This window comes from Odocoileus virginianus, chromosome 23 (genome assembly GCF_023699985.2).
Source record: "Odocoileus virginianus isolate 20LAN1187 ecotype Illinois chromosome 23, Ovbor_1.2, whole genome shotgun sequence".
In the NCBI taxonomy this organism is placed as follows: domain Eukaryota; kingdom Metazoa; phylum Chordata; class Mammalia; order Artiodactyla; family Cervidae; genus Odocoileus; species Odocoileus virginianus.
In genome coordinates this window covers 11,016,311-11,041,558 of record NC_069696.1, presented here as the reverse complement: position 1 = coordinate 11,041,558, position 25,248 = coordinate 11,016,311, and the positions used below count along the sequence as shown (strand labels likewise).

Sequence of the window (25,248 nt, the reverse complement as noted above, 5' to 3'; positions counted from 1 at the left end):
GTGCTGTGGGATCAGATAAAGCTGGGCAGAGGAGGGCCCGGTGAGAAGGGGACGTCTGAGCTGAGATCCGGCGGAGGGGAGGGAGGGAGGAGGCTCATAACCTCTCATGGAGGGGGCTGCCCTGGAGAGCCCAGCTGGCTCGAGATTTGGCGGCTGCCTGGGCTGGGGCGAGGGGCAGGGCAGAGAGGGTTAGTAGCAAGTGCCCTGGGAGCGATGGGGTGGGCGGCCTCGTCGCACTCTGAACCACATGGAGACTCAGAGCAGGTTTGGGGAGAGGAGTGCCGTGGCCATGAGGGGCCTCGGAGGAGAAGACTCAGGGGCCAGGGGCCAGCAGGGAGGCCGGCCTGCCCGGGGGAGGGGGGACGTGCTGGCGGGGCCCCTTCGGCAAATGGAAGGCAAGAGACTGAGTCAGGAGCAGCCCTTTGACTGGGGAGGGGAGCAGGGGGACAGGTGTCCTGGGCCGTCGGTTTCACCAATGCCCCATCACGGGACTCACGGTGGCTTCCAGGTCTCCAATTGCTACAGAGTGTCCTTGCCAAGCACACATGAGCACGTGCCCAAACCCTTCCCGAGACCCCCGCCGGCCACGCGGAGTCCTCACGAGCTCCGTCCAGAGGTCGCACCGCCGGCAGCGGAGGAAGCCCGTCCCCGCTCACGGGTCCCTCTGAGCACCTCTGCCGGCTCTGGAGTCCCCGAACCCAAAGCGTGGCGAGTGGGGTGTTTCCGGAGCCTCTAGTGTTGCCCCCCTCCCCCCACGTTTGCCTACCTGACCTCATCTCGGAGTCCCCTGCGCCTCTGGAAGCACCTTGCAGAACATTCTTAAGATGAGGCTTTAGGACTAATCGTAACGCAAGTGATGGCAGGAAGTGTGCTTCGAGACAGAAGGGGGCCTGGGGGCTGGAGGGGCTGCAGCAGGGACGCTGGCACCCCCCTGCCCCAGCCCACTGCTCAGCCCTCCTGCTCTCCCCGTCCGCGATGAAATGGTATCAGCCCCTGAACTGGCTCGGGGAGGGGGTGTGGAGATAGAGGTGCCTTTACCAGAAGAGCAAGCTGAGTCTGGGACTGCTGACCTGAAGGACACGGGGCCCGGGGCGACCACGGATGTTCAGGGCACGTCCGTCTGCTGATGGAGGACGGGCAGGGGCAGACCACCGGGGTCCCACACCCCCTCGCTCAAGAATTCGGGTCCCAAACCCTGGAGACTTCTCAGCAGGGACGTGGGTCGGCTCCCATGCGGGTAGACTGGGATGGCGAGGCAGCTGTGGACGAGCCGGGACCCCGCCCCTACCTGGGGGCGATTTCGGAAGTCTAATCCCGGGCTGATGAGCGTTCTTGACAGAAGGAAAAGAAGTTAACTAACAACAGGAACAGTTAATGCATCCTCCCCGAGCTCATTAAATACGACACCAGCCATCCCTTCCTCTAGGGGATGCACGGGCGGCAAGTAATTAAAAGGAGATTACCGAAATGTAATTAAGGCAGTCGGGACCTCTCCTCGCAGAGGAGGTTCGCCGTGAATAATCCCCGGCTGAACTGAATCCGCTCTTGGAGAAGGGACAGCCGGAAAGGCAGGGGAGGCGTCGTGAAAGGCCTTGGGGGAGCTGGAAGCACCCGGAGCATAGACGGCGACTTCACCCGTCTCTTAGACTGGGTGCCAGATGCCCCCCCAGGCCTGTACAGATCCATCTCCCGTGTCCATCACACACTGCGGGGAAAAGCCCCATCACCCCAGATGCTGCGGTACTGTCAGGTGCAGCCGAGCCCTGGCGTTTCGGCTCCCCGCTGCCCCATGACGCACGCCTGAAGCACTCCTCAAAGTGTGGGCGGGGGCGCGGCCAGTACAGATCCTCCATCCTAGCATCAGCTCTGCGCAAGGGCCCCGCGTCCCCCCTGGGGACCCCGCACCACCACCCAGCTCCGAGCCCGCCAGCTGCTGACCACCGAGGCAGGCACCGGTCAGCTTTGCCAGTTGGGAGCATCAGGCCAGAGTCAGGATGAGAAGCACTTGCCCAGGTGGCAGCGAAGAGGAGCAAGGAGGTATTATGAAAACCAAAGTGCTCCCAGGGCCTCGGTTGCAAATTGACGAAAGAGAAAACAGGATAAGCCGTGGACGTCAGCCCCAACACCTTTATCGCAAGATTCTCACAAGCCGGGTGAAGATGTCACCTGAGTGTCTGCCCTCAGCAAATGCCTCTTTTTCACTTCTGGGAAAGACATTTTACCTTCAAAAAGCTGCATGCGAGCTATGTAGAGTATCACCTTGTTTTTAGAAAATCATTTCTGTTTAACATTTAAGTTTTAAAGTGAAATTTCAGTATCCTCTGTGAATATAAAATAATGCTCAGAGCACACAGAATTTTTAAAAGACACAGTAGGAACCCATATAAAATCTTTCTACTTTATTACCATGGAAATAATGGAATTTTTAACAAAGCTCATCCTTATTCAATGCACAGTAATTATTTTGCCACATTTTAGCTAACCGAGACCCAGTGAGATCAGTCCTTACCTGGTGTTTATAATATGTCACCTCTAAAGTTGTCCAGTGAGAGGTTAAGCAACTTGCAGATGATTTTTTTTTCCAAGGGAGAATTTAAGATTGTAGTTTTCAACCAAAGAAGAGACCATAACCCACATCAAAATGGTTGTAATCTTTCATGAGCATCAAGTTTATATTAGTTGCCAACCATGTTACTTTGATTTATTTTTCTTTTTATTATAAGTATAATGGTGTCCATGTATTTTTAATGAATATTGTAAAGAATGGGGACATTTCCTTTTCAGGAAAAGGCCCGAAGATTATTGGAAATAAATTAATTATTCAGATATGCCATTCTAGTTATTTACTCTTTCCCCTGATGCCAAAAAAAAAAAAATCCAAGTGCTCTAGATATAATTTGGGGGATTTTTGAATGTCTCCCCTAAATTTCACTCACTTTCCACTTCCAATGGAATACTTAGTACCTGCTGTTATTGTTGTCCTGGGGACGGTTAAGGACACGGCAGCTTGGGAGGGATAACTCAGGTCACTCGGACACTTGGGGTGGCCTTGGTGACCGTGCAGGGTGCGGGGCTCTGGCCACCGTGTGTGACTGAGCGAAAGGAAAAGAAACGTTGTCAACCGCCTGGATTGAGATGACACCGTCACACCAGAGGAGCAGTCAGGGGCCAACCTGCTTAGGTCGCCTGACCACCAGTCAGCGTGACGCATGTCCTTCTCATGAAGTTAAGATGCATGTGTGCATGCTAAGTTGCTTCAGTCGTGTCTGACTCTTTGTGACCCTACGGACTGGGCTCCTCTGTCCATGGGATTCTCTTAGGCGAAAACGCTGGAATGGGTTGCCGTGCCCTCCTCAGGGGGCCTTCCAACCCAGACATCGAACCCGAGCCTCTTTTGTCTCCTGCATTGGTAGGCGGTTTCTTTACCACTAGCACCACCTGGGAAAAACCCAGTTCTCCCAAACCTGAGTGGTTGAAGCACCCCACAGTCCAGGGCCCCACCTGGATCTGGAGCTTCCAGTCAGAAGGAGGAGCAGTCACCCCACCCCCACCTTCATCAGCTTCTAGGAGGAGTGGGCAGCCGGGGGGACTGGGCACCTGCTGCTCTTGCAGCTGCCAGATGGGCCCCGGCTGGAAGCAGGACAGGCTCGCCCGCCAAAGCAAACTCAGCTTGGTCTCCACGCGTCTTGCAGAAAAGCGAAGGGGCCATGCCAGGCTTGCAGCTACCTGAGCCCACGCACCGCCAGCAGGGCCGGCCTCAGCCCGTCTCCAGCGGGCCCTGGGCAGCGCCTCCAGCGCCTCACGAGCATTCCCTTGGTATCCCGGCTGGCATTCCCTCCTGATTACTACCCTGGGCGGGACACTTTCTGCCTGTTCAAGTAAGCAGACTGTGGTGTAGCCTGCCCCAGAGACCCTCACTCGTTACGTCCCTCCAGGGATTTGTGATCCAATTCAACTGCCATGTTTAGATCAATTAAACACCAGCATTGAGCTGTACTACTGATCACGTACACTGATCAGCTGTACATTGATCACGACTATTAAGGTCGTGACCGTATCAGGAAGCCAGGAGTCAGTCCAAGAAGTCATTGTCCCAAGCAAGCCTTGCAGAGCAAATCCAGGATGGCACTCGTGTCTTAATTGCTTCCATGTACCTGCGTGTCTGGCTTGGAGGGGAGCTGCTTGGGTTCTGGCTTTACCTGCCCCATTCAACTGGGAGCTTCTTACCTCCCCACGTTTAGCAAATGTGGGCGACGATGTGCCAGGCCCTGGGCCAGCCCTGGTGTCCAGGCTGGTGGGATGACAGGTGAGCACACAGGCACCTCCCCAGGGGCGAGGACTGCGCTGGCGGAAATGGCCCCGACCATTCACGAAGGAACTGGAAAGCTCCACCTCTTGGCCTTCACTGAGGCCTGAATGTGAATGGTCCCTGATGAGAGACTGGGAGGAAGAAGCATGTCACCTCCCTGGTGATTCTGCCTGGCCAGTTCCTGCATCTTCTTGCCACCCACAGTCAGATGCCAACATCCAAACAGAGGCTGATAAGCACTGGGCATGTGCTGTGAGCCCAGCCCTGTTCCAGGCACTTTACCTGAATTCACTCAGCTCATCCTCATAAGAACCCTTTTCAATTCAGTCGCTCAGTCCTGTCCAACTCTGGGTGACCCCGTGGACTGCAGCACGCCAGGCCTCCCTGTCCATCATCAACTCCTGGAGTTTACTCAAGCTCATGTCCATTGAATCGGTGGTGCCATCCAACCATCTCATCCTCTGTCATCCCCTTCTCTTCCTACCTTCAATCTTTCCCAGCATCTTTTCAAATGAGTTAGCTCTTTGCATCAGGTGGCCAAAGTAGTGGAGTTTCAGCTTCAACATCAGTCCTTCCAATGAATATTCAGGATTTATTTCGTTTAGGATGGACTGGTGGGATCTCCTTGCAGTCCAAGAGACTCTCAAGAGTCTTCTCCAACACCACAGAGGGGGAAACAGGAACAGAGAGGTTTCAGCGTGTATTCCCGGTCACACAGCTAGAAGCACTAGGGCCGGGATTAGCAATCCAACCAGCACCAGGCCCCTGCTCTCAGCTTCCTGCTGTCAGTCTGAGTGTCCACCGTACAGGATTGCTATTCTGGTTAAGTGAGTTAATTCGGAAGGAGCTCTGCATGGTCCTGAACATAGCGAACACCAAATGTCTACATTATTATTAATTTTCATTCTATCCTCCTTCATTGAGTGCCTGGTTAGTGTACAATGTTCAGTAATGATGTGATTATACGGTGTGTAATTTATTTGGGTGGAAGAATTCATTTTCATAGTTTCATAAATGACTTCAGCCACGAGTTTATTGAATCATTGAAGGGTTGCAGGGGTAGCTTAAGTGTTCCCTCTGTTTCTTTGCATTTTATGGCAATTTTGTGCTACCAAAGGGTCTGTGGGTTGGGTGTTGGCAGTGGTGGCGGGTGGGTCCTCTCAGAATGTCAAACTGTGTGGGGGAAGTGAGCCCAGAGAGTCGGAGCGAGAGGCCCTCAGTCCGCGTGGTCAGGGCAGAGGTGGCAGAAAGGGCTCTCTGATGCGCTCGCAGTTGCGTCCAGACGTCGGGAGATGGGCTTCCCAAGGGTCAGGATCAGTGTGTGCAGAGGCCCAAGGTGGGAAACCCGTACTTTGGGAACAGCTGGAGTGTGGGTTTGGGGCCAGGGTGGGGAGAAGGAGAGGGAGGGGGATGCGAGGCGGGGACAGAGAGTCCAGGAGGGAGCCCACGGGGCAGGGCTCTGGGGTGGGTCTCCCCGTGCTTGCCTCCACGGGCATCCCGAAGCATCAGCTTCTCCAGGCCGGGACTGGCTCAGCTGTTCAGGTCCCTGTGCCCGGGACAGAGCCCGGCCCACAGCAGGCCCTCAGGCTGTGTTGATGCCTCTCTCGGTAGGCTCTGAACTCTTGTGTGTGGTGGGGGCTGGGGTCACGGGAGGATGGGAGAGCAAGGCTCTGAAGTCAGGCCGTCTTGAATCCCGTTATCAGTTCACAGGGGAGCAGTCCCGATCATGATCTCTTCAGGGAGAAGCCCCACTTACTTGTCTAGAAACAGGGAGGTCACGGCTGCCCCCAAGGGCAATGAGAGGGTCAGAGAGGCTTCTGCAATGCTGCAGCTCAGAGCCTGGGTAAAGGAGCCCAGCGAAGGGTGGGCCCCAGGACCGGATCTCAGTAAGCCTTGGTTCAGTTGGCTTGAAGCTTGGCTTGAGTGTAGCCCTTCCAAAGGAAAAGGAAGCTGAAATCTCCAGATCTGCATCTGTTCATCGCCCAGAAAGAATCCCTGCTCAGTCAGAGACCCCAGGGTGGGCAGCGTCACGCCCCCAGGAAACCCGGGTGGTACCTGCAGTTCTGGAGTATCTCCCTCACTTCTGCACGCAGCATGCTGAACCGCCAAGGCCGATCCATCCACCACTAAGGCCTCCAAACCTCCCAATACCTGAGCATCCACCCTTGGCCCCGTGCACGGGGGTCCCTGGGAGATGCCAAATTTGGTTCCTTGATCCAGCGGGAGGTGACTGTATCAGCACGTTTGCACACAGAGCGTTCACTTTATTTTCATCTAGATTTTTTAAATGTTTTATCTTCTTTTTGACAAGCAGTTTTGCTGCTGTTGTTATTTTTAGCATTCATTAATCCACTGTAAATACAAATGAAGATACAGTACAATTAATTTCTTTGCTAATCAAAATATTTGATCAAATGAAGCAATTTTTCAATTCTTAGAAGTAATTACACTGTTCTTTAAAAGGAAGTGGAAGAATTCTTTACCGAGTATTTCCAATTAGGAGTTTTTGCTACCTGCTGTGGCCTTATTCTGTATGCAGTTTCAGGATTTTTTTTCCCCTCCTCTAAGGAATCATGGGGGAAAAACTGTTTAATTGTCTCCCTAAGTATTCAGAACAAAACTTAGTAGAAGAATCATGCAGTCTGATTAGCTTGATTGTATCCTTCCTAAGAGTTAAATCAATATACCAGTGTGTTTCTAACCTGAGGGCTGAAGCTGACCTTGCTAAACCGTGTCCCTGCCAGGTGACAGCCTTGGACATCCACAGGATGAGGGACATCAAGTCCGTTTGCTCGGTGACTATCGTCAAGGAGCAATGAGACCCAAAAGGCCACCTTCTCTTCTCTGTCCTCTGAGCTCAGTACCTGTTATTTCTCACTAACCGGAAATTCAGACCTGAATCAGTCAGCTGTCACTGTGTAACAAAGAGCCCCAGAACCTCCAGGACTGTAAGCGCTTGTTCAGCTTTTGCATGTGGGCTGGCTGACCTGGACTCAGCTCTGGTGGCCTCCCTGGGATGTCTCTGCTCCCTTGGACCAGAGTGAAGCAGGTGAGCTCCTCTCAAGACAGCACCACAGACGCAGGAGGGCTTGCCCATCACGCAAAGGCTTTTTAATGCTTGGATCCCATTGTCCTTGCTGACATTCCCTTGGCCAAAGCAGTCACATGGCTGAATGCAAAGCTGTGGGATAGGGAAATACTCTTGGCTCTTCGGTGGGAGGAAACCCAGGGCCACATGGCAGAGGCTGTGGAGATGGGAGCTGAGGAAGCAGGCCTTGTGTGACCTTGCCTCCAGGAAACAGATACACCTGCATGTCTCCGTCTCCAGCTCCACTGGGTCGCTTGACAGTTCACCCCCCTCCCCTGCCGTGTTCTCTCTTCCCTGTTGTGTCGAGAAGTTGCTCAGGATACTATGTCATGGAAAATTGATTTTATAAGTCAGCCAAGACGTGGCTGGACATAATTTATTGACAGGGTACTAGAAGGCTCTTTTCTAAAATCACTCCCTTAATAGAGCTATTGAAATGAGAGCACAATGAAACTGAACATGAGCTAACAGAATTCCTAGGTCAGTGAGCCCTCCAGAGCACACCCTGCCCTGTGTTACTGATTTTCGCCCTTGGCTAACTTTCCCCAGCTTTGAATTGGGGGGACACAGGCTTCTCCCTTGGGGTTTCCCCGTGCATGCATGGTCAGTTGCTAAGTCATGTCCACCTCTTTTGCAGCCCCATGGATTTCAGCCAGCCAGGTTCCTCTGTCCGTGGGATTTCCCAGGCAAGAATACTGGAGTGGGTGGCCATGCCCTCCTCCAGGGGATCTTCCTTTCCCAGGGATCAAACCCACAGCCCCCTTCAAATATGAGTTCCCTACAGCAGAACCAGGGCTAATTCCCGAATCAACGGGGTGCTCCGTTTGTCCCCTGTCTCCTGAGGTGATAGTCCTGGGGAGTTCCTTCCAACTGGTGTGGCTGTCATGACGTTACAGATGGAGAGCCTTGGCCCAGAGAAGTGAAGTGCCTGCACAAGGTCCAGCTGGAAGATGGGAGAGCAGGGCTGTAGCCTGGCCATCCCAGATCTGAGCGCACGGCAGGCCCAAGGCCACTGGTTAGGAGCTCAGGTTCTTCCCCGCCTCGGGGTGCATGACCACATCTAGACCAGGCTTCTGACCCCGGCAGGCTGGCTTAACCTGCAGGCAAGAGCAGGCGCCACGTGCCTCTCCCCTCTGATGACTTGTGATGGAGACTGTGGGAGCCAGGAGTCAGGACTCGAACCCAGGTCTGCCCCACCTCTTGACTCAGGCCAAAATGTCTCCTAAAAACGCAGCAAGAAGGCCGCCCGTGTTGGCCAGCCATCAGGTGAAGCACCGCGTGAGTCTCTCTCTTGAGATCTGAGGCTGCCCTAGGAGACGGTTCGGGTTTTATCCCCGCAGGGAAAGGGAGGCGGAGGGTGTGCGTCTCGCCGGAGGCCACCAGACAGAGCAGCGCGGAGCTCCGTTCAGCCCCGGCCGGCGCCGAAGCCCTCGGTTGACCGCGAGCTGGCCTTGCTGTCCACCCCAGGCCCGTCCGCTGGACCGGCCTGGCCCCTGACCCCCTTCGGCTTGATTTGAGTCGGCCGAAACTTGGGTTCCTGGTGTGGCTTCCCTGGCGGTGCTCCGGAGGCGTGTGCGACCATCACTTCTTCCTGTTCCGTGTCAGACACTGAGTGAGCAGGTATGGCCTGAGCCCCGGGGGGACGGGACCTGGTCTGGGGTGTCCTGCACTGAGCCTGCAAGTTTCCCTCAATGGTCACCAAGCACTGCGTGCGCTTGGAGACACCCCGGTCTGAGCGGAAGGCGGCATCAGAGATGTCGCGGCTGTGGGGGAGGGGATGGGCTCTGAGCTGGGGCAGAAGAGGTAGCTCTGGGAATTCAGCACAGGCCTCCCTCTGACCCCCCAGTCCAGGCCGCCTCCCTCTGACCCCCCAGTCCAGGCCGCCTCCCTCTGACCCCCCAGGCCAGGCCGCCTCCCTCTGACCCCCAGGCCAGGCCGCCTCCCTCTGACCCCCCAGTCCAGGCCGCCTCCCTCTGACCCCCCAGGCCAGGCCGCCTCCCTCTGACCCCCCAGTCCAGGCCGCCTCCCTCTGACCCCCCAGTCCAGGCCGCCTCCCTCTGACCCCCCAGTCCAGGCCGCCTCCCTCTGACCCCCCAGTCCAGGCCGCCTCCCTCTGACCCCCCAATCCAGGCTGCCTCCTTCTGATCTCGCACTAGTTGGAGTTGCCCCTTGGGTGAGTCCAAGCAGTAGCAGAATTTAGAGCTACTGGATTTCACTGTAAAGCTTGGTTTTTTACTAAATGAGATATGTGGCTACATTTGAGTCCAAGAAAAGCTCCATAGAAGCGAGGTTTTATTCGTCGGTTCTTTGATGATTGTATGCTTCATTGTTCCTTGTATTGTGCTACTGCTGCTGGGAAAACACAATGGGGACCGGGAATTTTCTTTTTGGCACAAGTGGTCTATATTTCTCTGTGATATCAAGAGGGGCCACTGTTTAGTAAAACAAGGTTCTATACGAATACCCTTGAAAAAATGAGAGAAGATTCCTTCCAAACATGGAAATCATCCTTTAATTGGGTCAGACCCGTGGTGCATAAGATTCCACTATTTTTTTTTTTTTCATTTGTAAAGTCACTGGAAGAGCCTTGCGAGCATCCATTTGTCAGACGACGGGCTGCAGGAGGAGCGGGCCCACCATTCCCATTCCAGACAGTTGTGGGGACGGAAGTGGGCGCCCGACGCCCCATCCCTTCCCTGAGCTCTGTCCTGCAGCTGCGATCCCTATCCTGAGGAGGCCTTTTATGTAAAGCGTAGTTGGTTTTGGAAAGTGACATTTGCATCTGAAGATAGTGGTGTCTTTTTTGATGAGGAGAAACATTGCTTCCAGTTATAGAAAAAGCCTTATTTTCCCCCATTCAGATAGAACGGTCACGTGACAAGTGCCAGGGACACAAAAGCGCCAGACCAAGAGCCATCTGTTCCTCCCCGGCGTCTCCAGTCACTCGGAGCGCGGCTGGTGGTGCCTCTACGGCTTTGCAAAAAAGCAAGGTGGGGACCAGAACATGGGTGCCTGACTGCCTCCAGCCCAGTGCCCCTGATGGGAGAGCCGGGAGGCCCTGCCCTCCCGAGGCCAGGTGGCACGGGGTAGGGAGGGTTGGGGACCCGGGGCCCAGGGACCTTCCGGTCGGAGGCTGGTCCCACGTGCACCGGGGTGATGGCCGTGGTGCTGCTGGGGGTGGGGCCCCCGGTGACCTTGGTTTCCGTTTGTGCCCTGTTTGTCGTTTCTAAGTTTTCTGCCGTGAACACACAATAATCATCTCTGCTGGCAGCCCAAGAATATTCCCCAACCGGCCGTGAAACCAGCTTTGGGACAAATCGAAGTCACCCTGCCTCTCCGCATCCTCAGCCCAGCCCTTGGTGTGGCCCTGGGGTGTGTGGGGAAGAGAACAGGGGTGCAGGAGGCCAGCGCTCCTCCCCCGACCTTCACGCCAGCTTGCCGCGTGAGCTTTGCACGGATCTGTGCCGCCTTCACCTCCGGGCTCTGAGGTTTCCTCCTCGAGGAGCCGTTCCCATCAGCTGTGTGGAGAGCACACGACCTGTCTCGTAATCTCCACTCACCTGTGGAACTGCTCTCCTCTCTCTCCGCCCCCCCCCCCCCCGACCCCAAGACCCTCCCCTGCCTGAGGCTACTTACAGATCATCCTTTACCTCCGTCTCCGAGCATCTGCGGAAGAGCCTGGCACGCAGCAGACGCTCCAGGGGCGTCTGTGGGTGGCTCGACGCAGTGTCGTGGGCAAGCGTTGAGTGTTCGTCCTCTCTGGGTGCATCAGCCCGCGTGTGGGTCACATGTGTGTGTCACATGCCTGGCTCAGGTGCTCAGCCCCCCCCCGGCCCTCCCCCTGGGGCTCTGGGATTCAATGTGACCCACATGTCGCCGTGATTTCCTGCCCTGGCGGAGACGGGCAGTCACACCTAGCACGGCTCCCGGACCCCCGCCTCTGCTCTGCATTGCTTGCCACCAAGCCGTCCCTGCCTCCTGACCTCCAGACCCCAACCCATGGGGGAGGCAGGACTCACGGCGCGGGAGCCCCGTTCATCTGCCCCCCTCTGCCGTGGCTTCCTCCTCCAGAGAACAAGCGTTAGCGCTTGTGTGTGTGTGCACATGTGAGCCTGTGTGTGCACATGTGAGCGTGTGTGTGCACACATGAGCGTGTGTGTGCACATGTGAGCGTGTGTGTACACATGTGAGCCTGTGTGTGCACATGTGAGCGTGTGTGTGCACACATGAGCGTGTGTGTACACATGTGAGCCTGTGTGTGCACATGTGAGCCTGTGTGTGCACACGTGAGCCTGTGTGTGCACACGTGAGCGTGTGTGTACACATGTGAGCCTGTGTGTGCACACGTGAGTGTGTGTGTGCACACGTGAGCGTGTGTGTGCACATGTGAGCATGTGTGTGCACATGTGAGCATGTGTGTGCACATGTGAGCGTGTGTGTGCACATGTGAGCCTGTGTATACTTGTGTGTGGTCATGTGGACCAATCTGCTGTGCCCCTTGCCACTTTCTGCACCGCAAACATTTTACCACAATGTTAAACTGTTTCTTGAAGCCTTCTAAATAGCTGCATTGTAGAAATACTATGGTTTATTTAGCCATTCTCCCGATTTAGGCAATTTTGACATCTAAAGTACTGCTAGTTTTTTGTGAACCTTGTAAATAATACAGTGTGTGTGTTAGTCACTCAGTCGTGTCCAACTCTTTGTGACCCCATGGACTGTAGCCCACCAGGCTCCTCTGTCCACGGGATTCTCCAGGCAAGAATCCTTGAGTGGGTTGCCATTTCCTTCTCCAAATAATACCATAATGATCATAATTTCATGAATTAATCTTGTTTACTTCCTTGAGGAGAGTCTTCAAAGGGCAGGTACCAGGTGTAAAGGATAGGCACTTCCACGGCTCCACATACCTTATTCTACCTTTCCCAACACTGATATTGTCAATCCAGAAATTTGTGTTTCTTAGAAGAAAAACAAACAGAATCTTGGCTTCATTTCCTTTTTTTTTTTTATGCATCGTGACCAGGTCAGAGCTTTTTTTTTTTTAAGACTGATGATAGTTTTTAAGTAATTATTTCACTTTTGGCCAAGCTGCGTCTTCATTGCGGCACGTGGGCTTTCCTTCGGCTGTAATCAGTGGGGGCTGCTCTTTAGTTGTGGTGTGCGGGCTTCCTGTAGCAGTGGCTTCTTGTTGCAGAGCGCAGGCTCTGGAGCGCCGGCTCGGTAGTTGTGGCACATGGGCTTAGCTGCTCCACAGCACGTGGGATGTTCCCAGCATTTGGGATGTATTGACCGCGGGGTGAACCTGTGTCCCCTGCCTTGGAAGGCGAGATTCTCAACCACTGGACCACCAGGGAAACCTCTAGATCAGAGCTTTTTAACAGAAGACCCAGGGTGACCGTGCAGAGCAGTCATTTGTTTGATTGGCTGTGTTGGTGACACTGCTTATCCATTTCTTCTTTGAACAAAGATCAAGGCCCCACTGTGTGCCGGGTTCTTCGAAGCACTTGGGGACTCAGCAGTGAGCAAAAGACTGGAGCCCTGGCCTTGAAGTTTATTTTCTGTTGGGATGGAAGACAATTAGGGTAAATATGAGGTGGATCAGAGAGCGGAATGTGGGACGGAGAACGAGAAGGGAAAGGGAGAGGGAATGAACGTGTCGTTCAGCTCAGGAATGTGGTAAAAACCCTGAGAGGAGGGCAGGAACAGCAAGTGCCAAGGCCCTGAGGCAGGAAGGAGCTTGTGTGCATGAAGCACAGCAGGAGGCTGGCACGGAGTGAGGTCAGAGGTCGCTGTGGGCGGGCTGGCGGCCATTGTGATGCCCTGCCGGTTGCTCCGAGCAACGTGGGGAGCCACTGGAGAGCCCTACATGATCTGACTTGCACTGTACAGAGATCGTCCTCGGGGGAAAAGGATGCTGGCTTTTTTCTTGCGGTTCGGCCCTCCCCCACCCCTCCGCCCAGAGAACAAGTGCTAACACGTATGTGCATACGATGCTCATGCGTGTGTACTTTTGACGGATTGAGGGTGGAAGGAAGGAGGCTGTAATTTGTGCAAGATGATGGTGGCCTGGACCAGGAGGTGAGGGTGGAGCAGTCAGCTTCCAGGTACACACTGGGCGTGGGGCCACTGGGATTTTGGGGAGGTTTGGATGATAGACGATAGACAGATTGCATGCTGGACGCATCACAGAGGGCTCCAGGCTGGGCCACTGGGCCATTTTCCATTTGCTGAGACGCGGACCTTGCGGGGGATGGTATTTTGAGGCTGTTAACTCAAGAGGGGAGAGAGAATTCCCTTTATGAAACTGGGATGTTCAATTTTGCTTAGGAGGGCTGCCCTCGCCCAAAGGTATCTTGGAGTCAACCAGAGCCGCACTGCACCCTGCTGCTTTTTTTTGATTCCACATATAAGTGATATCATATGGTAATTGTCTTTCTCAGTCTGACTGACTGACTTCACTCAGTATGACAATATCTAGGTCCCTCCGTGTTGCTCCAAACAGCACTGTAAATGCCAGAACAATGTAAATATCCCTTTTTCTGGCTGAGTAATGCTCCATCGTGTATGTACCACACCATCTTCTTCCTGCTCCCACTGCAAGTTTGTAACAACGGGCTTTGTGATGTAAGGGCTCAGTCACAGAAGACTTCCTTCTCACTCAGGAGCAGCCTGAGTGGGTGTCCACTGTTCTACTTGTATATCCTGGACCTTACTATGTTCATTCCATTGTTCTGTGTATACCAAGTTTGTGGTGTTTTGATATCTGGTGATTCAAAAGCATTATTGCTCGTCTCTTCCAAAAATTTCATGGCAAATCCCACATAATTATGTCTGTATATTAAGTTTAGTATCTATGTCTAATGGGTCCCCCCAAATAGCCATTGTGATTTTTGCTAGAGTTTTATTTATAACTTGAAAAAAGGTTTTCTCTTTTGAAATGGAGTCTTCACATCCAGAAATATGGTATTTGTCTATTTTTAGTCCAGTCTTCTTGAAAAGATATTTTATTTCAAATTATTTTTTGCACTGGTCTGCTTTGATAACCTTCAGTAGAATGTGTCTGGCTTTCTTCATATAGGTCTCATGCCTTTCAGATAAAATCTATCCCAAAGTATTCAATGGCTTTGTCATTAATGTGAATGTGGATTTTCTTATGAGATAATTTCTAACTAGTTTATTTATTGTATAAGAAAAAAGGTACTGCGTTTTCTGCATTTTTTACTTTAATTCAGCTGCTTTCATAATTGTATTGAGATTTTCTAGTTGTACAATCATATCCAAGAGTAATGATAAATGTTGTTTTTCAACATTTGTTTTCAACTGTTTATTTCGTCTTCTTGTCTTATTTCAAAGGCTAGAGCCTCTAAAAATGTGACTAGCAGAACTGACAGTGAGCCTGCCTATCTTGTTTCTAACTTTAATGGAAATGCTTCATATTTCACCATGTAATGCATTTACAGATAGTGTCTGATTAATACTCTTGAGTTTAAGATGTTCATTTTATTTCTATATAGTATGTATGTTCTTTTCTATTCTATACCATTTTATCAGGAATGACTGCCAAATTTTGTTAGATGAACTTTGCCATGTGTTGATATGTGACCTTTGCTAATTATAAGGAGGACTTCCTAATGCTTGGAATAAACCCTAATTGATTTTGGTGTGCCCTTTTAAAATACAGCACTAAATATTCCTAAAAAGTTGGTTTTTAAAAAAATTTTGTTATATTTGCCGTTATGTCCATAAACTAGATTGGCTCATATTTTTCTCTTCAAGTGTTTTCTTGATTTTATTTTTGTGTTAGGGTAATAAACAATGAACTGGAATACTATATATCCCTTTTTGTGTTCTGGAATAATTTGACTAATGTAAAAATTATCTGACTTCCCAGGTAGCTCAGCTGGTAAAGAATCCGCCTGCAATGCAGGAGACCCTGATTCAGTTCCAGGGCCAGGAAGATCCCCTGGAGAAGGGTCAGGTTACCCACTCCAGTATTCATGGGCTTCCCTTGTGGCTCGGATGATAAAGAGTCTGCCTGCGATGCAGAGACTGGGTTGGGAAGATCCCCTGGAGGAGAGCATGGCAACCCACCCTCTCCAGGGCTTGACACCTTTTTAGTGAGAGATGGTAGCTGTTTTAACAGCTTTTTAAACTTCTTTTGTGATTACCTGTCTATTTGTAATGTTACTTACATTAAATTTAGTAATCTATATCTTGCTAGAAAATGATTCAGTTTCCTCGAGTTTAAAGCATATTAACCTAAGATTGCCCATTTACTTTGTTAGAGTTCTTCCATATCTGTTGTTGAAACAGAAGAATTTCTGATTTGTTTTGTGTGTTAACACTTACAAAGAGCATTCACACACCCCGTCTTGTGGGAGCCTAGATTCCTCCCGGAAAAAATGAGGAAAGTGAGGAAAACTTGATTCACTGGCATGTGGACGTCACGAGGCCATTTAGAGCCAGAGTCAGAGGGTCTCCCACCTTCCCCTGTGCGACACGACACCCGTGTTCTTTCCAGTTATGTTCACCCGTGGCACGTCCTCCTCAGGCCCCAAAGGTGTGACCAGCATAAGGATGGACTTCGAGCTTGAGTCTCCACCCAGCAAAGATCCCTCTACTCTCTACTGACACCCCTCTCGGTGTTTAGGGGAAGGCCTTCATACTTAGACACAGGAAGCGTGTTTTCGACTGTTCAAAAAAGTGTAAGATGCATCTGTAGGATCACTTTTTTTTTTTCTAGAATGAATAATGAAAAGTGTTCATTCACTTTGCAGATGGCTCCCAATGGACGTATTTGAAAGCATCTGTTAACCTTTGGGTGATCGAGGATGTAGTGGGCTGTGGTTTGAGTGTAAGGGTGTATAGCCACACTTTTGAGGGTGTTGTCAGCAGTTTTTGATACGGTTTCGTAGAGTAACGTTCTGCCCCAAGGAGCTCCCCTGCACCATGGGCAGCGTCCACCAGGCCTGTAAGCACCTCCCAGGGGTGCAGAATGGGATCTAGGCAAGCAGGCAGGCCCCGTGGTCCCCGCAGCCTCCAGCTGCAGGACTCTGCCCTAGCCAGGATTAAATCCCTGTGGGTCTCGAAGTCTCAAATTTAAAGGACACTTAACCAACAGTGGTGCTGCAGCATGATATTGTAGCAGTCATCAAAAAGGACTTTCGATGACTTTTGATGACAGTCACAGGACTTCCCTAGTGGCCCAGTGGCTAAGACTCCGCTCTCCCGGTGCCAGGGGCCTGGCTTTGATCCCTGGTCAGGGAACTGGATCCCACATGCTGCCCCTAAGAGTTTGCATGCCACAGCTAAGACCTGGCAGAGCCAAACACATAAGTTAACAGTGCCATTCACATCATAGCCGTCATGAGCATAAATCAACCCGTACTGAGGGCTGGGGATGAAAGCAGTCTGGATCCACATCCCTGTTGATTCCGTTACCACTCACGCGCGTGTGTGTTCAGCAAACCAGAGGACAAGCCGAGTGCGTGAATGGCCAAGGGCAAAGGGGTGTGCCCTCCTCCGGCCCCGCCCTGCCCTGCCAGCTCCGCCGCTGGGCAGCCCAGGCTCCCACTTTTCAGGCATATCTGCACTTGCAGTCAGACCTCTGGGTCTCTGTCTCCTGGTTCACATTCCTCGTGAAGCTGGGCCTCCCGGGCCCCACCCTTGCCTGAGGCGCCCAGAGCCAAGGCGATTCATTATTTACTAAAGGGATCAATTTTCTGTCCTGTTTTGCCCAGACCGCTATGGAGTGGGCTGAGAAGATGCCCAGAGGTCCACGGCCCTTATCGCACAAGGAAATGGCAAACCAGGAGTTGCTGGCTCGGCTGCACAAGGCCGTGACCTCCCACTACCACGCCATCGCCCAGGAGTTCGAGAACTTTGACACCATGAAGACGTACACCGCCTCCAGGGACGAGTTCCGGTCCATCTGTTCTCGCCACGTCCAGGTTCTGACGGACGAGCAAGTAAGGACCGCGTTCTGTTCAGCCCCCTAAGCAGTGTCCTTACGAGCATCAGGCCGGCTGTTTCCGAGAGTATAGAGAGTTTAAGGCTGTTCTCTCTTTTTTTAAATATGGGAAGGATTTGTTTTTTTGGGGGGGTGGGGCAGGTGGGGGGAAGAGGGGGTTGCTGTTGTTGTTTTAAATCTTACTAAAGAGACACAGGAGCCTTCTGTTCCTGTAACAGGTATGGAATGCACCATTTCAATTGGGGTGCAAATCATGTCACCTTTATTTTTAAAATCAAATTAAACTTGGCTCCAGCTCCCACTACCCCTCTTACTCCTCCCCTGGATCATTCCGGGGACAACTGATCCAGAGAGACCGCCGGTTTCTCTCTACACTTGAGCCGGGGTGGGGGTTGGAGATGGAGGTGAGGCTGGACAGAGTGGGTGCTCAGCACGTCCCGCGGGTGGGCCATGTCCACGTCCCCACCCAGACCCCAACAGCCCAGGGGTGATCTGAACCCACACGTGGCTGTCCCTTCTCCCCCAGAAAATGCACTGCCGCCAGCCCGCTCCTGCCCTCAGCCGAACCGAGGCCCCGTCCATTCCCAGAGAATAATTCAGATGAAAAAGGAATCCAGAACACTCACAAAAGCAAGCCAGCCTCCCCTCTTCCTCCTGGTTCCACTCAGACCTAGCCCAGGCGCTTCCTACAGCTCCCCATGTGGGAATGTCACCCTGTCCCCTCCAGAGCTGGGAGAGACTCCACTCTGACCTCGAGACTCCTAGTCTCAGAGTTTTAGGGTAAGGACTGAAAATAATCTTGAGTGGCCATCACACCCACCCTCCAGCCCTACTCAAGCCACTGAACTCACTACCCTAAAGAACAAATTTGTTAAAGATACTAATAATACGGACATCAGATTTCACTTTCCTAAAATATCACCTTTTTTTGGCATTATGATCATTTTTTTGCTAAGAAAAATTAAGCACTCTTTCCAAAGAATTCTCTCCCAAAGAACAACCACACCAAGTGAAGCTGTTTGAAATACATCTCTCCATTGCTACAAATGGATGGAAGCCTTTCAAATTAATACAGTTGCATTTATTATTCTATGGAGCCAACTAATAAAGGTTTTGCTAATAAAGGTTTTACTAATAAAGATTTTTCATTCTATCTAAATGAGTAAAATTTTACTCTAATTATAGATGTAAATTAATGACATGCTGGCATATCTGGCATTCTCAACAGAGAATTTGATTTTAATGGTCCACGAAGAAAAAGCTTCACCATCCCCAGCACAGACAGCCCCACCCCCACCCCCTACCCCCTGCCACACGATCAAGCACTTACTTTTAAACACTGCCTTCTAAAAATACACGGACATATCTCAGAGACAGACTGCATCATCAAAAGCGTCAAAGTCTGGCATAAGTACTGTGATTTAAGCTGGGTGATGATTAGCAGAAATTGTGCTATATTGGGGAAGGCTGCTTCTAGATACAGGCTGGTAAACAGAAAGCAAAAGCCCCCGAGATCCATATGTTTTCTCCTTGCATGAGCTGCTTAGCCAACGACCTCCTCGGGTGGATGGTCCTGAGTCTGGCAGAGTAAGACACAGAAGTAATGTGCACGCTGGACTGGACACGTCTAGACCCTTCATGCCAGCATGGGGAGGAGTCCACCGGAGACGCTGGGACAGGTCCGACCAGGTTAAGTAGCTTGCCGGTACAGATTCTAGGACTTAGTTTTTATCTACGTTATAAACTTATCTCTAAAAGATCCAATCACCGTGAATCTGAGGGGCCAGCTTTCTTGACTTAACAGAGCTCCCTAAGTCGGAAAGTGCCACATTTTTAGAAAACTTTTGGCACAATTAACCTTTCAGAAAAGAAGAGTGGCTTTCAGAGCAGGTGAAGTTGGACACTGAAAGTCTTCATGGCTCTGCATAAAGCATGTGATAAAAGGCCATAGAACTGTGTCCACTTGGATCTGGCTTAAGGAGACAGGGGCCCCACGGGGAGAGCCTGTCCCAATGAGGCGGTTTAGATCAGCCCACAGCGGCTGCCTAAAGACTGTGACTGTGCAGCTGCCTTAGGGAGAGGAGCTGTCAAACATTTCTGAACATTCCAGATGCGATACTTCTAAAGCAGACACCTCTAGGAAGTGAGAGAAATGCAGGCAGACCTGGATTTCAACCCTGCTTCTGCACTCATCCAGCCGTGTGACCGTGGAGAGTTACTCAGCCTCTCTGAGCTTCGGTGTCCTTCCCTAGGAGATGGGACAATGCTCCCCAGGCCGGTCCAGGCGCCCTCCGCCCAGGATGCAGTTCTGCCTTCTCCGTCTTTGCCCCCTGCTGTCTCTGCCTGCCCCCGGCCCCGCCCCCTTGCATCGGGTCAAGTGAATTCTTTTCTGACAACGCCTTTCGCTGCCCCTGCTGGAGCTGGCCGCACCCCACTGTGCCCTCCCCCCACGCCACCCTGAGCGCGCCATCATCTGCCCAGCCCTTGGCACACTCTTCCGTGCCCTTGCACACAGCGCTGCCTGTCTTGGCTGCACAGTGAGTGCCCAAAGGCAGCAGGCACCCCCTCCTTCACTGAGGAGTGGACTGCTGGTCCTCTGAGCAGAGTGCTGACGTCAGGTCCTGGGGAACCAGCCTGCTCCCTGCCTCCCTTGAGTCTGCATCCCGGGAGGGGAGAGAGAGAGTGAATGCCTGTGGGAACATCATTTCTGTGATTCCTCACCACTCTCTGCTGCAAAGGGCGGTGCAGCATGCTAGGAGAGCAGAGCTAGGGGTCTGGACCCAAGGGGTCAGGGTGCTTTCCTTAAGGACACAACGCTGGGATGGGGGCATTGCCTCCAAGAGGCGTCAGGAGAGAGCAGTGCAGGCAGAGTGGGCGCCCCTGAAACACAAGCAGTGGGCCCACCACTCAGGCGGTGCTGCTACCAGCCGGCCTGTGGGCCCAGGAGACACACCCTGCTTGTGGGGTCTTTGTTCCTTGAGGGGCAGATGGACAGTAAGCAAAATAAGATATGTGTATGTTGGATGGCCATAGAGGCAAAAAATAAAAACCAGGAAAGAGGGCAGTGCTGGGGAGTTGTTGCAGGAAGGGGTGGGGACAATGCTTTGTGAGGAGGGAAGTCAGGGGAGGCCCCTAAGAAGGAGACATCTGATTAAAAAGTCCAGGCCAGGTGGATGGCTGGGAGCAGACGAGGTTGGATCACAGATGTGTTTCAGAGCTGGAAGCAGCAGGATTTGCTTAGTGAGTCTGGGTGTAAGAGAGAGAAGAGGGGCACAGGATCAGAAGGCAGAAAGAGCCAGGGATGGGGTGCTTGGGGGGCAACAGGGAAGTGGGGTGCTGGGTGCCCCACTGACCTGACGTCCACAGTCACACACCTTTGGTCCTACTTCCTCGGCCTGTTCACTTCCTCTTTTGCTCAACTGCATCTTCACTTGCCCTTTTAGGGATGAGTAAGCCAGAGAGCTTCTCTATTTCATGCTCATCCTCAAAAGATAGTTTGGCTGGGGATAGAATTCTAAATCCAAGTTTTCTCCCCGACACTTTAAAGTGATTTCTCAGCTGCCTTCCAGCATCTCTCCATGCGGGTGAGACATCTACTAATTATCACATGCTTTCTCCAGAGCCCAGATCCCAGCAAGAAAGAGAGGCAGGGGCTGCCACCGCCAGTTCCTTTTAGCCAGAGGCCCTGCGCCGAGACTGGGGTGAGGTGTGAGGAGACGGGAGCCAGGTGGGCGGTTGGTCCCAAATGCTCCACACGCAGCTTGCCCGGGCGGATCACCCCTGGGCATGGTCCCCACTTGCCAGGTGGTCCCAAAGCTGCCTTGGCTGGTCCTAGAGACTGGGCTCCTCCCGTGTTGGCCTCCAGGCCTCTATCCTCAGTGACCGTGGAAATTCTGTGCCCACTGTCAGCGCACGCTAGCCCTGGCTCTTCCTGGCTGCCTCTGTTTCCACGTCAGGCGGTGGGTGATGGCCTCATTCTAACTGCCCGTCTCACACTGGGGCATCTCGTCCCTGTTCCCGAGAGAGTCCCACCCACCACCTGCATCACACCAGGCCTCTAACGCCACGCTGCCCTTCTCTGTTCCTGTTTAATCCCATTTCTCTGTTGTGTTTGATCATAACAGGGCATTTAAAAAAATAGCTTCCTCCTCTTGGCTGAAATTCTCCATCTGTTCATGCATGTTGTGAACTTTTTGTATTACATCCATGGACACATTAGTTCATGGATCTAATGTGTTGTTTTAATGTCCTTAGTTTAATGTCCATAGTTATTTTAACTCCTTGTCTGATAATCCCCACACTGGAGTCATCTCTGAGTCTTAGCTGTTGACGGCTATATCTCTTGGCAATGGGTCAGTTTTCCTTTTGTTTGTATGTAGAACTTAAAAAAAAAAAAAAAAAAGCTGAATGCCAGACAGTATATGAAGGAGAGTCATAGACTGTGGTGGGAATAATATTTACGGCTGGAAACGGGTGTGACAGTCGGGATGTGTTGAGTCAGGCTGCTGGGTGATCGAGCCGCATTTGACTTTCCTCGCCCCTGGTGTGCTCGGGGCCGGACCTCCCCACAGAAGGCGCCCCCGGGCTTGCGTGGACTCACTTTGCCTCCCTCAGTGGCTTCGCTTCCCAGGAGAGGGTTTTTGAAGAAGCGGGCGGTGTTTCACATCTGTCCTCCACCGGTAGCTTCACGTGGGCCCTTCAGAAGCGGCAGCGAAGGCTGCAGACGGCTTGTGAGCTGGATCACACCCTGTGCTCGAGACTCCCGGCTGCTTGAGTCTGAGCACCAGCCCCCGTTTGGCCTTCGGGAATTTGCCAACAACATCTCAGCTGATTTCTTCCCACACTCCCACTTCCTCCTGAGCCCCACCGTGCGTGAGAGCTGGGGTGTCAGGATCTCCTTGAAGCCTTGGGGCTTGATGGAATTCAGTCCCCTCCGCCTTAAAGTGCTCGCTAAGGGCCCAGTTCAATTAAAAAATGTCCCGCAGAAGCCATGGATAATCCGCGCCCCCCACCCCCACCCCAGCCCCGCTCTCCCAGGAAGCTGGGGCCAGCCGGCCGGGAATTTTTCATTTCTCAAATTTTTTTCAACTTGACCTGCGCCCAGGACCCTGCGAGGGAGCGCACCGCCTTCACCGGCTCCTGGCCCCCTTGCGCAGGGTGCGCGCTGACCCTGGGGTGACCTCTGCTCCTTTGCCAGTTTGACAGGCTCTGGGAGGAGATGCCCGTCAACTCCAAGGGGAGGCTGAGGTACCTGGACTTCCTGAGCAGCTTCAACGCAGACAAGCCGGCCACACCGCCGGCCACGGGGGGCTCGGCCAAGGCGCAGAGAGGGAGCAGCGTCCCCGAGGTCTCGGACCGGGGCCGGTCCGCAGGGTCGTCGCCCACTCGTGACCCGAAAGCGGGGTCCAAGCCGCGGAGTCACCCCTGCGTGAGTTCCTTCCCATCTCGCGGCGTCTCCCTGGGTCCACGTTCTCCCCAGGCCAGGGACTTCGTGTCCCAAGGGTTTGGGTGACAGAGAAGGTGTCCTGGAATGAGCCCCCGGCCCCAGGGGGAGCTCTGGAGAGGAGCCACTGGGGGGTCCTCTCAGCCACCTGCCCGGGAGGGGAGGGGGTGTGGGCATCGGGGGCAGGAGAGGCAGAGGGGAGCTGGGGGCGGGGGGCAGGACCCGGGGGAGGGGGCAGGTCAGCCACTGTCAAGGGCATTGTCACCCGGGAACACAGATGCCCCTGGGGTGGACAGCCCTGCTGAGGCCCACTCACCGAGAGGTAAGGGGTGTTAATGCCCATTTTACAGTTGAGGATCCGAGACTCTACAAGGGACCCGTGTGGGCCCAGGGTCCCTTGTTAGCACAGAGAGACCTGACGGCAAACCCAGGCTGTCTGACTGCACAGCCCTGGTCCTGGGCCAAGCCCCCTGGCCCAGGATGAAGGGAGGGGCTCAGTCTTTCAGAGGGTCCCCCTTCCTCTGTGAGAAGCATGACAGGGTCTCTGGGGCTGGGGGGAGGGGGGTGGTGTTTGAGGGGATGGCAACCTGGCACGTGAGCACCCACCTCCATGCTTCATGCATGGTGAGCCGTCCAAGATGGAGCTGGTTACTCATTCATTCTGTCAACACGTGTCTACTGCACACCTATTATGTGCCGAGAACGAACACCGGCCCCTGCACTTGTGGAGTTTATGACCTCATGGGGACGATGGGCAAGAAGAGTGAGCCTGTAAGTGGAGTGTTTAGTGTGTTAAAGATGGTGAGTGGGTCAGAGTCAAGGGGGTCAGAGCACCCCAAGGACATCCACGTCCCAGTCCCCAAAACCTGTGATATGTACCTTACCCACTGAGGTGGGAATCAAGGTTGCAGATGGAGTTAGAGCTGCTTATCAGCTGACCAGATTGTCCCCGAGTGTCCAGGGGCCCCAACTGACCGTGTCCAGTCAATGGGGACACGGAGGCACACGGGACATGCAGCAGAGACTCAGTTTGAGAAAGACCCACCCACTGTTGCCTGGTGGCTCAGATGGTGAAGAATCTGTCTGAAACACAGGAGACTCGGGTTCAATCAGGGTTGAGAAGATCCCCTGGAGAAGGAAATGGCCACCCACTCCAGTATCCTTGCCTGGAGAATCCCCATGGACAGAGGAGCCTGGCGGGCTGCAGTCCACAGGATCGCAAAGAGTCAGACACGCCCGAGCAACTAACACACACACGCATACACGCACACACCCATCATTGCAGCTTTGAAGGTGGAGGACAAATGGGGCCTTGAGCCAAGGAATGTGGGGGCCTCTAGAAGCCAGGAAGGGAAAGGCTATATATTTGCACCCAAAACTGTTTTAGTTAAAATGGTAACATTAGCATTTTTGTTTTGTTTTTCATCTTCTTCTGAAATAACACCTCCTATGAATTGTGCATCTCAAAACCCGGGTCACATCTGTAGGTTTCTCCTATGACGTCCCTCCAGAATCTCCAGGTACAAGACCGTTTTCTTTCTCGCTAGACTCCCTCGAGCGTGAGCGGGACCCCGCCCCTGCAGAACTGCGAGCCCATCGAAACCAAGCTTCGCAAGAAGGTCCAGGGCTGCTGGCGCGAGCTGCTACGCGAGTGCAAGGAGAAGGACCCCAACAAGCAGGGGGAGATCCCCGGCCCCGAGTTCCTGGGTGCGTCCCACTGCGCCCCCCGGGGTGCGCGGGGCCGCCTCCCGGCCAGGTCCCCTCCCCCCGGGGGAGCCCGGGCGACCTCCGGGAGCATCTAGGGGACAAGGGCTCCTGAGGCTTCCGCCCTCACCAGGCAGGTCCACACCCACTGGATCAAGACAGCATGTGTGACTCTCAGGGCTGGAATCTGCAGGCTGGTCGTGGGCCCTGGGCAGAATATAAACAGGGACAGGCTTTGAGAGCCCAGGGAGGGGGCCCGGGGGCCTGGGGCAGCCGGGGACACAGCTCGCTGCTGTTGGTTCGATGTTTGCCATGTATCACTTTGGTAAACTTCAAATGGGCTTCCCTGCTGGCTCAGAGGGTAAAGAATCCACTTGCAATGCAGGAGACCCAGGTTCAATCCCTGGGTCAGGAAGACCCCCTGGAGAAGGGGATGGCTACCCACTCCCGTTTTCTTGCCTGGAGAATCCCATGGACCAGAGGAGCCTGGCGTGGGCTACAGTGCATGGGGTCGCAAAGAATTGGACATGACTGAGTGACCAAGAATTACTTGCCTACTTATCACTTTGGTAAACTTCAAATATTTATAAAATCGGTTGGATTTATGCTCCCTCTATTTGCTGCATACTGTTGATGCAACAAAAACCCAGTGCAACCAAAAATAATTAATTAAAAAGAAAGCGAGCCAGACACAGATCCTCAAAGTGCACGGTGGTTGTCTCTTCAGGGAG

At 53.1% G+C, this 25,248-nt stretch overlaps 1 protein-coding gene and 1 long non-coding RNA gene across 5 annotated transcripts in view; one reads left to right on the top strand and one right to left on the bottom strand.

Annotated features, from left to right (window-relative positions):
• The window catches only part of EFCAB6 (EF-hand calcium binding domain 6), a 241,475-nt gene that overhangs the window by 208,515 nt on the left and 7,712 nt on the right, over positions 1 to 25,248 (top strand). For all 4 annotated transcript variants that reach the window (XM_070453475.1, XM_070453474.1, XM_070453473.1 and 1 more), the window contains 3 exons: positions 17,141 to 17,368; positions 22,568 to 22,798; positions 24,361 to 24,520. In XM_070453475.1, coding sequence (XP_070309576.1) covers positions 17,141 to 17,368; positions 22,568 to 22,798; positions 24,361 to 24,520 — 619 coding nt within the window. The remainder of the gene's footprint in view (positions 1 to 17,140; positions 17,369 to 22,567; positions 22,799 to 24,360; positions 24,521 to 25,248) is intronic.
• LOC139030567 (uncharacterized) lies at positions 2,385 to 11,456 on the bottom strand. The gene is made up of 2 exons (XR_011482948.1): positions 11,034 to 11,456; positions 2,385 to 6,661 (listed from the first exon to the last, which is right to left on the bottom strand). It is a non-coding gene; the product is annotated as an uncharacterized lncRNA (long non-coding RNA).